Raw genomic sequence first — 13,594 nt, forward strand, 5'->3', positions numbered from 1 at the left:
CTTAAATGTAAAGCTCAGTAATGAGAATAGTATATCTATCAAGATATAGGTAGTAAGCATCAATGTTAAAGAAGAAATTTAAATTCTCAATTTTTGAAAAACAAAGCTTCACTCCTACCACGAGGTCCCTCGAATACCACTCTAATATTAGTGGAGAGAACAATGGTGGGATGAGAGGTAGAAGCCACGAAGTGCAAGACGATTGAGAGAGAAAAGCACATAAGAGAGTTTAGTGGGTACAATGAATGGTGCCCTTATTCTTTGTTATCTTCACTTATATATGATCATGAAGTATGTACTTATACAAGGGCTTGCTCTGGCCGGCCTTTATCCCAACACATATATCATTAAATTAGTATCAAATGCATGGCACGTTCTCTTTCACTTGGTAAAAACATATATTATACATATATTCACTTAAGTTATAGGTTGTATTATATGCATGGGTAATTGTATTTGAATATTTCACAATGAAAATATAAAACTTTTTACATGTCATCATCCCTCCTTGTTATGAAAAATAGACTTTACTTATTATTTTGTGAGTTTTTTGTAGGTTATAAGGCTAATAATATGATAAAGATTAACTTATATCATGGGATTGTGCAATAGATATTATAGAAAATACTATGATAATAAGACAATTTTGGTTTTATTTATTTATAGATATTCATTGTCTATTTGTTGTATAATTGTGACTTGTTACACATAATCACTATGTAACATTGGTCGCATTATTCTTGGTAGATAGATGGTAGGGAACTACTATATTTAGTGTTACAGACCTATGGCGAGTAGATTATTAGGCGAACTTAGACAAATTAATATTTTTGAAGAGTTATTGAGTACAAATAAATTTTACGTGAATCTGTAAACGTAATGTATAATGATATACAATTTACGTGATATTATTATTAGTTTATTTATGAATTACATATTTAGGCTTCTTTAATGATAATTGTAATTAAATTACTAATTTTAATATTATTAATTAATTAACTTTAATTTTAATATAAATAATATTAAAGTATTAGATTTAATACATGCTTTTATTAAAATAAGCTTTCTTAATGGAAGGCTTTGCTATTTTATTTATGTGATCTATTTTTTGAAAGCTTTCATAGTTTTCTTTATGAAAGCAACAAGATCATGCGTGCAAAACAAGATAATATGGTAAAAACTTAGTTTTGTTTTCTCCCTCACTTGGAGTTGGAATTTAAAGCTTTTAGAGTTTTTTTGGGGGTTTTAACACATGTTGGATATAATGGCGATGACAAAACATCATGATTTGGTATACATAATAATCAGCATCAATTGTAGCAAGCTAAGGCAAAACCTCTTAATTCATAATACTATGTAGTTTGATTGATCTTTTTATTTTCTTTGAAGTTAGACATATGATACGAATGTAGATAACTATGTAATCAACATTCTTATTCTTTTTGAATTTGTTAACTTATTCCATTCTTTTATGTTTCATATCGTTATTTGTATTTAATATTTAGGATGCTAGATTTGCTATGTGGTACATTTCGCAATATCCCCCCTGCCCCTAACAAAAGAAAAAAAGAAAAATCATATTCTTTTTTTTCTAGGACTACCATTTCCATACAATGTGTAGAGAAATATCAACACTTCATGATAATTAGAAATAATAAAACCTTTTATTTATTTGTGCATGCATGACACATTTTGTATAAAGAAAGGCTTGAGCCTTAGTTTTCAAGATACAATGAGGCATAATCTATATGATATGATTGGCGCTGAGACTGATAAGCATATGTGCAACAATAGCATTGTACAACATACAATTGCATATCCACATGAGCAAAATGGATAAAATTACAGTGGGTGTGCTGAAAATAACATCCAACCCAAGAAACCCAATGTTATCATTGGGCAGGGTCTTGTTGCAAGGGTAGAACTTGGTGGCCACTCACAATCCTCCATGATGGGGTGGCGTGGGGTGCTCCATGTTCAACTTTCTCTAGCTACCACTTGACTTCATGGTAGCCATCCTTCACCTGTACATTAAGTCTATCCTACTATTGGAGTTGGCATCGCCCATGGAAACCTTATGGGGTTTGTTAAGCCTCTATCCGTAGCCGTGGCTTGCCACTAGATGTGCTCATAGGCAAGGATGTGTTGTATATGTCTAGCATGTATTCGAAGTTGATGGACCTAATGTTCTTGTTGGTGGATGGTGTATGGTAGCTATGACATAGACTCACCACACACACACACACACACATGGAGAGAGAGAGAGAGAGAACCACAACATAGAAAGATTAATGAATCTCCATGTGGGTGATGGATTGTGTGGAAAGTAGTAGGAAAGAGAGTTATATCTTGGGTTAAGTATTCTAAAAAGTCTAAAATTTTTACATTAGAGTCCTTCAAAAACCGTAGGACTACCATATAGGCTTGGAATGCAAGGTTTGGTGAAGAGATAGTACATATAAAAGAAAAGATAAAAGATTATAGGTCATAGATAGATTATAGATTATACAACACACACAATAAATCAAGTAACTCAATGTGTGCCACGGAGGCTGGAGGTTCAGGTCGTCCAGTGGGACCAACCAACATACCGCTTTTCTTTGATACCGGGCTGCCAAGGCTGCATGTCGACGCGAAGACTCGGCTTTGAGACTCTCCTCCCCCGCCCCCCACATCTCTCTCTCTCTCTCTCTCTCTCTCTCTCTCTCTCTCTCTCTGTCTGTCTATCTGTCTGTGTAAGTGTTGCTCCGGCTCCCGCCATGGGAGGAATGGACGAGGAGACCGAGTCCTCCCCCTTCATCTCACCAGGGTCCCTCCTTGCCCCCCCGTCTTCCTCCTCCACCTCCCCCACCTCTTCTTCTTCTGCTGCTGTCCTCTCATCCCCCCTCTCCATTGATCCACTCGAGCGCCACCAAATTGATCTCGAAGCTGGACCCGGCGAACAGCCCCAGTGTCGGATTTGCTTGGAATCAGACGGTACTTTGTTTCTCTTCTTCTCTGATTTGATTTTATTATGTGTAATTATGGCAATCATTGGCGGCACATAAACCGGTAAACTGTTAAGTAAGCAGCAGTACCTTCTTGCACAACTAGCATTCCAATCATCGTTCAGGACGAGGATGAATCAGCAGCATTGTGCCTCTTGCAAGAGGGGACAGCAGATGCAGCTGGTGTTTTCCAGATTGAGGAAGGCATCACATAGCTGCATCACTTGATTGTTTAAATTTCATAAATCATGATTGATGATTGTAGAAGAGAGGACACCTACCAATCTTTCATATAAGATGCACAACCAGAGCTTTGGCTAGAGCATCCGTCTGTCGGTTAACTCTTTGACCCACATCGAGGAGCATCAGGTGGCTCCTGAATTTTCACTTTTGTGAAGTGGCCAGAAATCAGTAAAACGAGCTGCCCATAAACTCACCTGGCTTTGATTATGTCATGGCACTCAACAATCGAAGAAACTTGATATGACCATGCAATTGAAGCACTTAAGACTCAATATTGAAGCATTTAAAGACTCAATATTTGGGTGCGAGACAACCAACTTTAATTGACCTTTCCTGGTAGACACAAGGATACTTACCTTATAACATTTTTTTCATTTTCATGCCTGTCCTTGCTTGGACAGACTCTTCATGAAGAAAAGAGCAAGCCCAATATTAGAGTGTTGAAAGATGGGTTTAAGCCATTAGTCCCAAGTTTGTGAGGCTATTGTATGTGGCAGGAAACAGGTGCCAAACAAGTGATGCCTTGCATGTCATGAGGTAGAGAGATACATGTCTCTAACTATTCTCAACAATTCTTCGTAGCTCCTTAGTTTGCGATGTCTTAGCCATTTTGTAGTATCCATCTAATGGCTCTACCTCTCTCTCAAAGTGGCTTTGTTTTATCAAAAGCATTACAAGGATGGGATGGACAATCAGGTGTGGATTCAACATGGCCATCCACTTCTGATTTGGGTGCACCATGTTGAGCAATGAGTTTTGCCTCTTGGTTTCACATCATTTTCTAAACATATGCGATGTGAAAGCTCATCAAGGCTGTAATTGTATGAATATCAAGCTCATTATGTTTTGTGGGTAGGGAACTAGTTGGGTCATAGTGATTCAATCAAGGTTAGGTTACTCTCAACTTGTATTGTGTTGACTTCACTTTCATGTATTGAAGATAAGGGAAGAAAGATAGCAAGTACACTATCCTATTTCATGGCCTCCCTTCCTCACTCTTCCTTATTTTGTATCATGGTACTAGAGCTTGTGCTTTGAGGTTTTGTTGCTGGATAGAGATCATGTATCGGCAATGAAACTTGTAGTGGAGCAAATTTGGAGCGAGAGATCCAGTGTCCTACTTGAGTTTTGTTAGCCTGCCTTGTTTTGTCAGTCTATCATCTCTTGGTTGTGAGCCCTAGTTAGAGTTTGATAGGGACATTTGGAGCTTTGACTATGTTTTCTTCCAGTTTAGTGTGCTTTTCCTATGTTTGCCATTCAGTGAATTTGCGCTGTATTTCAGCTATATATAGCTGATCAGTTTGGTTGGGGCAGATATTCACTCGTCTTCAGGTGCTCCGTCAAGTGGCTGTAGTCTTCTATGTCTCCATTGTGGACAACAGGCTGCACACTCTCTTTCTTCATCACCATCATTGCCTGTTAACATGAATTGCGAGGTGGAGGAACTTGCTTGAGCTATTGCATTGAACACACACAATACACAAAAGAGAAAGCTCACTCAAGAACACAAGAAGAGAGATGGAGGTCAAAATGTCTTCTTGTTGGTTTTTCTTTCCTCTTCCTCTCACAATAGAATGTTTACAAAGTATAGATAAAGATACACCATAAAGGAAAGTGGTCCACTACGTCAAATAGTGCATAATTGACTATACTAATTGAATGGTGCTATGACTATGCTGGTTGTAGGTAGGTGTAAGTAATCAAATATAATAAGTGATAAGTTAGTGGCCATGCGAGGATCATAATGACCACCAATGTGCTAAGTGTAGACATGCGGATCCATTTAACTAGGCGGTTTATCATCAATATGTGCACATGTTGAGCTTGCCATCTCAACACTCCACCTCAAGCTCAACTGTATCTTTGCAACTCCAAGTAAGCTTTGAAAATTTTAAAGCTTCTTTGCACCCAATGCCTTTGTGAAAATGATAGCTATTTGATCTTGTGTATTGATACCAAGTCGATCTCTTTTGCAAGTTCCTTCTCTCTCACAAAATGGTAATGAACCTCAATGTATTTTGTCATAGCATGGAGCGCTAGGCTCCTAGCTAACTCTATATTGCTCACGTTGTCATAGTGAATGACAACTGAAATCTCCTTGCACATCTAAATCACCCAATAACTTTTGCAACCATACCATCTCACATGCTGCCATAGTAGTATCTCTATACTTAGCCTCTGTACTTGATAAAGCAACTGTTGGTTGCTTTTGTTGCTCCAAGTAATTGCTGCACTACCAAGGGAAAATATGAGTCCATTGGTAGATCTTCTATATGTCTTGCTACCAGCCCAATTTGCATGTGTACCCAAACATCTGTGCATCCTTACATTGCCTCATAAAAAAGTTCATAATGTAAAGTGGACTTCACATACCTCAATATGTATTTGATTGCATCCAAACGAGTTTCCTAGGCAGTTGCATAAATTGATTCACAAGTCCAATAACAAAGCTCAAGTTTGGCCTTGTGATGGTCATATAGATCGAACTTCCTACTATCTTCCTAAATAGTTATACTTTTGTTTGAGCGATTGTTTTTGAGCAAGCCAAAAAAATTGAGTAACATTTCAAAACATACCTTTATTGGGAGAGTCTTTTTTGTGCCTCTAATCAATCAAACATCAATTGGAGTGACCTTTTCAAGAAATTTGTTTAGTCTTTCTTATGAGATGCATAATCAATATACTGTACCATCTTGATGATTCATTCGAGCTCTCTTAGGATAGGATGTTTTCTTGATTATTTGGGCTGACGGCTTAGACTTGAAGTGGTAATTTCTCCTAATTACTTTCTTGGATAAGAATGTAGGCATAAATTATAATGAAGTAGGCTTGTTGACTCGAGGCAAGAATCCAATGGAGTGTTTGGTCCTTAGTAGAGTTAAGCCATCTATCGTCATTGAAGACCTATACTTCTATTGGGTCACATAATGTGAGTACTATGCATCTAGGGTTAGCTCTAACTATCTTAGTTTGATAAGCATGCTCTTCTAGGGTTAGCTCTAACTACCTTATGTGATAAGTGTGCCCATCTTTATAGAATCAAAGGAGGGCATAAGATACCTCCCTTGTAGAGCTGCTTCCTCTCTCTCTCTCTCTCTCTCTGTGTGTGTCTCTCTCCCCAAATACATACATAGATATATATGCACACGCGAGTGTTAAGAAACCCTTCACCCTTTACCTGCAGTTTGTATTTTTGCTCACTCGCAATTTGCGTTTTTGCGTTTTTGCATTTTGCATTTAGGGTTTGCGTTTAGGGTTTGCAGTCCCAAAAAGGGGCATCTTCCTAGACTGACTGTGCCTATTTATAGGCCACTCTCTCATTCATTCCTCATGGCTGATTCATTCAGTCCGTCACCTCTTCTCTCTAGTCTCTCTACTACCCTCACACCCCCTTCAGGAGGACATTGCGGTTCGTGGTTCGTGGTTCGTGGCTGTCTTCATCATCTTCCTTGTGCTACGGCACCCTTATTCCCTTGTATCACATTCACTCCATGATTCAAAACTTCATCATTCCATTCATTAGAGTTTCTTCTCTCTTCTCTTCTCTTCTCCATGTTTGCCGAGTTCACTTCATGTTCCTCCCCGCAAACCCTACTGTCTCGCTGGTACGTCATCTTTTGACATGGTATCAGAGCTGGATCTGCTCAAACAGCGGCAAAGATCCTCCACTCCAATGAAGGCAAAGACTGGTGGCGGGTTCGGCATCCACTTCTCTTCTTCTTCCGCTGCATCAAAATCTCGTTTTTGCAGGTTTCAGGTGTTTTCAGCTTGCTGCCCACATCCCTTTCACGGAGGACATCGCAGTCTCAGCTGTCCCTTGCTGTCATCTACAATCTGGCACGTGTTTCCAGCCTTCCACCTGCAGTTTACAATTGTTTACAGTAGAGCAACTGTTGCTGATCACTCTCCATTCGGAAAGCAATCTCGTTTTTGTAGATTTCAGGTATTTCAACTTGTTTCCCACACCCTAGACGCGGAGGATTTCGTGGTCCAAGCTGGCCATTGTTGTTTGCAAAAGTCTGGTGTCTGTTTCCAGCCTATCACACATTGTTCGGAGCTGATTTCAGCATATTGACTTCTGCTGCTGTTTTTTCCTGCTTTTTTAGTCTCTCTCTCCTCACCTCAACTACTCAGGTTCGAGAGGCTACCTTTGGGAGCTCTTCGGCACCCCAGATACCTTCTTCGGCCCGGCTTCCTTCATCATCCGACATTTTAGAGTTCGTGATCCATGAGTTTTTGGATTCCCTATCTACTTTAGAGGGGGATGTTATTTCTTTGCCCTTAAAGGGAGCATCTACTTCTTCGACTTCAGCGGGGGCCCCTCCACCTCCCACCTCAGAGGGGGAACCTACTTCACATGGAGTTTTTCACCCATCCTTTACTTTCTTGGGGTGGCTGTCTTCGACCGGTCATCTCTTCTACTGATACCCAGGATCTTCAGGTACCACCTAGATCGGGACCTTGGAGGTTCAGTCGCGACTTGGTGACGAGGCCTTCAAATAGAATAAGATGAATATATGAGGGTGACCATCGCGGTCACATGGGCTACGCAAAACATGCGATACAACTACAGTCTAATATATTTGATACAAAAAAAAGAGAGACCTATGTCATATGAATGATGAATCTATGATGAGGCATCACTATTATCATCATCATCAGAACCATTTGAGTGCTCATTAAGAAAGTCTGAAGATGACTTCTCGGCATCTGATGATGAGACACACTCATACTTATCCTCACTGATGAGGTTACTATTATCATTAAATGATGGCTCCCTAGGTGGCGGCTGTGTAGGCAAGGGAGGGATGTCATCATGAGGCACAGGATGTGAGCTACTACAGCCCTGCCTTACATATGTCTGCAAGCCCTTGAACCACCCTCCTTGATGATGGAGGGTGTGGAATGACCATGCCTCTACTACCACCTACTCGAACTCCTCGCCCACAAGCATGCTGATTGCGAGTGTCACGAGTATCTGCTGAAATAAGCTCTCTATAGAGCTCTGCAAAAATCATATCCTCCTCGTCCACTTCCTTATATATACTCGAAAGAGTGTCGCTCATCAACTTGAATGTATCAACATTCACCTACACAATGTAGTGATGCACGTAAGATTGATCATTATAAATGCTAGTGTCTAAATTGTAAAGTATGAAGTTTAAACTTGAAAGTTCAAAGTTTAAAAGTTAAAACAACAAATTTTAAATGTTATGGTTAAGTGTTTAAAATTTACCTGCTTCGGACTACCCATGCTCATTATAGCCCTCATCATGTGTAAGTTAGTGCTGCAATAGACTGGCCGCTCTAATTGTCGTGTGCTAAACCGATTGCGAATCTTTGTGTGAATGAGAGAATAGGCACTCCAGTTTCTCTCACATGTACCCGAAGAGCAATCCTGGGCAAGGACCCTCATGGCTAAGGGTTGAAGGGTCTCTAGTGCGTATCCAAAGTTTTGCCACCAAAAGAAAGGCTTCACAAGTGACTCTCTCCTCCAATAAGTGGGAGAAGCAAAAGCCACATGCCCTCTCTGATTTGCATAGCATCCTAGCTCCTCTAGCACTGTATTGTGGTCATCAACAGGGACCATACGAGTCAAATAAGCAAGCTGGTTTGAACGGAACTCTCTATCATCCATGACCGACGGTGACTAGTAGGCCGGATGTAACAATGCGGCAAAACCATGGATGGGCTTATGCATCCACGCCCATCTCCTCTCTGCTATCTCTAAAACATGTGCACGCTGTGTGTCTGTGATCACTGTACAAGCATGTGCCTCCACCAATGCCGCTCTAAAGAAGTGAACGAGAAGGCCCATGGTGGACCTCTCACAATCACTCATACGTAACACCGTATAAAAGGGAGTCACGACAATGACACAGACTTTTTGCCAAAACTGCTCATTAAGGCACAAGTGTTGCATGGCTTTGGTCTCCTCTGTCTCATGCTCATCCCACTCATTCTATAGAGTGGACACCACTATTTGGTGCAAGGCAGACCGCCCCTCATAAAGACACTCCAGCAAAAACCACATGTAAGCAAAGTGAGTTAAAGAAGGCTTCTTCAACTCCAGTGTGCTATGCTCACGATACATCGCAAGCACCTTTACCGTTACCGTAAAGAATGTGACAATTGATGTAGCTTTGCGGACCACCCTCTTCACCCACTTGAGCTTTTCAATGTCCTCAATAAGCAAGTCCAAACAATGACTTGCACATGGCGTCCACACAATCGTAGGGAACTCGGTCTCAAGCAAACAGCCCCTGTGCCGACAATTCGATGCATTGTCGGTAACAACTTGCACCACATTTGAGGGGTCCACCTACAACCACAATTTACTAATTACAAGTTATGTATAAATCAAAATTTAATTATGAATCATGATATTATCATAATGAAAGAAAGTGAAATAAATTTAAAACACAAATTGCATTGTATACCTCAATGATAGCTTGTTGAATGTGGCAGTAGATGAACATGCCCGTCGTTTTTCTCCCCCTCTTGCCGGTATCTACGGCGCACAAAAAGTAAGAGCCGAGTGGACATGAGATAAGTATGTTGATGATGTTTCGTTTCTTACGATCACTCCATCTATCGGTGAGAATGGAGCAATTATATTCTATTCATGCAGCTCGAATAGGATCAAGGGCTCTATCAATCCTCTCCTTCTCTTCATCAATCTTTCTCGTCCTCATGTCGTTGTATGTGACACCGGTCCATCCTTCACATGGACCCACATTGGCAATGGCTTTTACCGTCTTCTTCCATTGCTTTTGCTATAGGACATTGAATGCAACCAATCCATGCACATGACTAGGGGCTTGAGAGAGAGACGATTGTCTCTTCGGCACCGCATGAGCCTCCACTCTTTGGTCTTTTATTGGAGCCGGATGTGGATGTGGAGCCTCCACCACCAATGGTAGAGGCCTCTTCCACATGGTTGAAGATATGCCCACATTGGATGCTTCCTCGTTAGTAGGCCTAGGAGTTGGTGCCAATAAGCCACTTCCTCCTCCTCTTCTCATCTTGGTGAGAATCTCCTTCGCAATGTTTTGAGGGATCTCCTTGCATGGAGCAACTTGCCCCCCCTTGGAGCCCCCACCACCAATGGTAGAGGCCTCTTCTGCATCGGTTGAAGATATGCCCACATTGGATCCTTCCTCATTAGTAGGCCTAGGAGTTGGTGTCGATAAGCCACTTCCTCCTCCTCTTGTGGATCCTGTCAGAAGTGGTGCAGCAATGGAAGCATAAACAACATGCTGAAATAAACTGCTGAAATACAAGATGAAAAAATAAACACAAATACAGATGATAACTCAGATGTATGCCCGGGAAAGGGAATCCATATCGAACACGAGACAACAACATACAACAGTGAGTCATTGGCTGTGTGGGCACCCTGGCACTGGCTCCTCTCTCCTCAGAAGAATCCACAAATGATGGCTGAAGTACTCAAGAGGAGGAGAAGCCCTAGCAATATATAGGTATAAAATGGGGGGAGCATTTAATGCAGTGAGCCAGCATTAAATGCTTTCTAGCCCTAAAAAAGGGCACTAGAAAATGCCAGAAAAAATACTGCCATAGCCCCTGCAGCAGAGACTCACCCTGAGCTGACTAATCTGCTAACACCCTCTCTCAGATCAGGGGTGAGCGGATACAATACAATAGTACAATGATGGTAAATCAGAAACTATATAAGATAGAACCACCAAAAGAACCATGGATATCCAAGCAGTGAGGTGGCCAGCCCACCACCAAGATGCCTCGGAGAGTATCTGACATCGATGTCGATCATAACAACACCACCTGAAAATAGAGAAGAATCATAGCAACTCTCTGTGTTATGTCACCTATGTCACTCAGGACATACAAGACCAATTTGCCAAACATGTCTCTGAATATGTGACCATGGAAACTCCGCCTTCGGCCAAAACCACCAAAAGTGTCCCCTCATGTGAGCTCCAGACAAAAGCCTTCCGCTCTCTGTCAAGTAACCAACCCATCATGAACCTGGATGTCAATCCTAGCTCCAGGATTTGTGCCTGCCAGACTTCGGACGATGCGACAGGTAAGTCCCTCTCTGGATCTTGTGCATTTGTATAGACATATAGATGAGGCATGGCTGCCCCATCTCACCACCCTCTCACACTCCCTCTCTGGCATTGGAGAGTCGTGAGGGATGTCCACATCACCACCACTAGAAAGCAATTGAGGAAGGGGCCACTAAGCCCTTCCAAGGATCTGAAGAAGAGGATCCCTTCCATGCCTTGGTTGGAGGATTGGAATCGGAATCTGAGGCAGATGACCCATCGGAGGAGTCCGCATCCCGCTTCGTCTTCTGCTCCTTTTTCTTTCTGGAAGCCGCTAACTCTTTGTAGTCCTTCCTTAAATGACCTTTCTTACCACAGTGGTAACATTGGGCCTTCGAATTCTTCATCTTTGAATCCCTCTCTGAAGTTGCAAGAGCCTCACCTGAACCTCCATAATGTGACGGAAGCCTCCCCTCTAGTCGCAAAGTAGCCTCATGCTCAAGTAGCATGGAGGACATGTGAAGAAAACTGACAGGAGTCATAGATGTCTGCGCCTGTAAAGCATTCGCCACGCCATTAAATTCCGAGGAAGCTTGTAGAGTACGGTACCAACAAGATGTGTCTCTGATAGGGCAGACTGCATGGTGTAAAGCTGGTCCTGGAGTTGGGTAACACGAAGTAGGAAGGATTGAATCGTATCTTTGGATTCAAACTTTAGTTGTTGGAGCTGGCCAAAGAGTAACAGCCCGCATGGTGGAAGGAGCCTCGTACATCAACTATAACTTCGACCATACGTCTGAAGCCATCATACAAGAGGTGACTGCTGGTAGGACTTCTATGGAAATACATCGAAGTAATGCTGAATAAGCACGAGCATAATCCGAATCCCATATAAGCACAGCCTCCTCATGGTTGTCTTCATCAAAATCAGATGGAATTGGAGAAGGTTGTCGAGGACGTGTCACAGCTCCGTTAACCACGTATCATAACCGCATCTGAATAAACCAAGCCTTCATCACCGCACTCCACGTGTAATAATCAGGTCCATGAAGCTTGCCATCAGTGGATGTGCATGGAGGAGCCATCTGGAGAGGATTCAGAAAAGAAGTAGAGAAAAAGAAGGGATTGGGAGAGGAAACACAGCCAAACCACGAGCACAGACTACAAAAAAACAAGAGTTCCCCATACAGTATAACCCAAAATCTGATCGAAATAAGCCAAAATCTACTACACAAAGTCAAAAAATTAGTTCAAAGCTGCCAGAAACAGCAAAAACGGCCTGTTTTGCTAGTCGCCCAGCCCAAAATAGTGCTGAAAAAAACAAAACATAAGCTGCACACTGCATAAACAGGTGTAGGGAACTGTCGCCAGCAGCCTGATGATGAAAACATAGGCAGCAGGAGATGTTGGACAGCAGGAGATGGCAAATCTGCAGAAAACGCAGGTCAAACAGGTTGCCTGTATGGAGTAGCAGCCGCTTGATCAGCAAGAGGGAAAACAATCCTGAAATTAGCAATAAAACACAGCAGAAACACAAAACTTGAAAACTGATACCATGTCAGAAGTGGTGCATCGATGGAAGCATAAACAACATGCTGAAATAAATTGCTGAAACACAAGACAAGAAAAAATAAACACAAATACAGATGAGAACTTAGATGTATGCCCGGGAAAGGGAATCCATATCGAACATGAGATAGCAGCATACAACAGTGAGTCACTGGCTGTGTGGGCACCCTAGCACTGGCTCCTCTCTCCTCAGAAGAATCCACAAATGATGGCTGAAGTACTCAAGAGGAGGAGCCATAGCAATATATAGGTATAAAATGGGGGGAGCATTAAATGCAGTCGGCCAGAATTTAATGCTGGTCGGCTAGCATTAAATGCTCCCTAGCCCTAAAAAAGGGCACTAGAAAATGCCAAAAAAAATACTGCCACAGCCCCTGTAGCAGAGACTCACCCTGAGCTGACTAATCTGCTAACAGATCGCCCTCTCATCTTGGCGAGAATCTCCTCCGCAATGTTTTGAGGGATCTCCTTGCATGGAGCAACTTGTCCCCTCGTCTTGGAAAGATGTTGGAGAAGCTGAGTTGCACCACTTGTATAGCGGTTTCCGCAATACTTGCATGTCCAATGGTGGGAGTTGGACTTTTTGTGTCTCTCTCTACATGGATCGCATGCAAATTGAAGGTCTCATGCTTCTCATGAGTCATGGTGCTGATGACAAATAAAGAGGCCCCACACACACACACACACACACAGAGAGAGAGAGAGAGAGAGAGAGAGAGAGAGAGAGAGAGACTTGACTCTTGAAACTTGAGTCTTGAAAATTCT

The 13,594-nt window shown here is 42.0% G+C and overlaps 1 protein-coding gene across 1 annotated transcript in view; it reads left to right on the forward strand.

The window, feature by feature from the left end:
- The first annotated feature begins 2,656 nt into the window (after positions 1–2,656).
- The window catches only part of LOC148033433 (RING/FYVE/PHD zinc finger superfamily protein), a 78,493-nt gene continuing 67,555 nt past the window's right edge, over positions 2,657–13,594 (forward strand). Inside the window, exon 1 of the mRNA XM_087681358.1 lies at positions 2,657–2,976. Coding sequence (XP_087537484.1) covers positions 2,760–2,976 — 217 coding nt within the window. The 5' untranslated portion in view covers positions 2,657–2,759. The remainder of the gene's footprint in view (positions 2,977–13,594) is intronic.

Source organism: Lygodium microphyllum, chromosome 7 (genome assembly GCF_053477565.2).
Source record: "Lygodium microphyllum isolate KBCC chromosome 7, Lygodium_microphyllum_v1.1.10, whole genome shotgun sequence".
Classification (NCBI taxonomy): domain Eukaryota; kingdom Viridiplantae; phylum Streptophyta; class Polypodiopsida; order Schizaeales; family Lygodiaceae; genus Lygodium; species Lygodium microphyllum.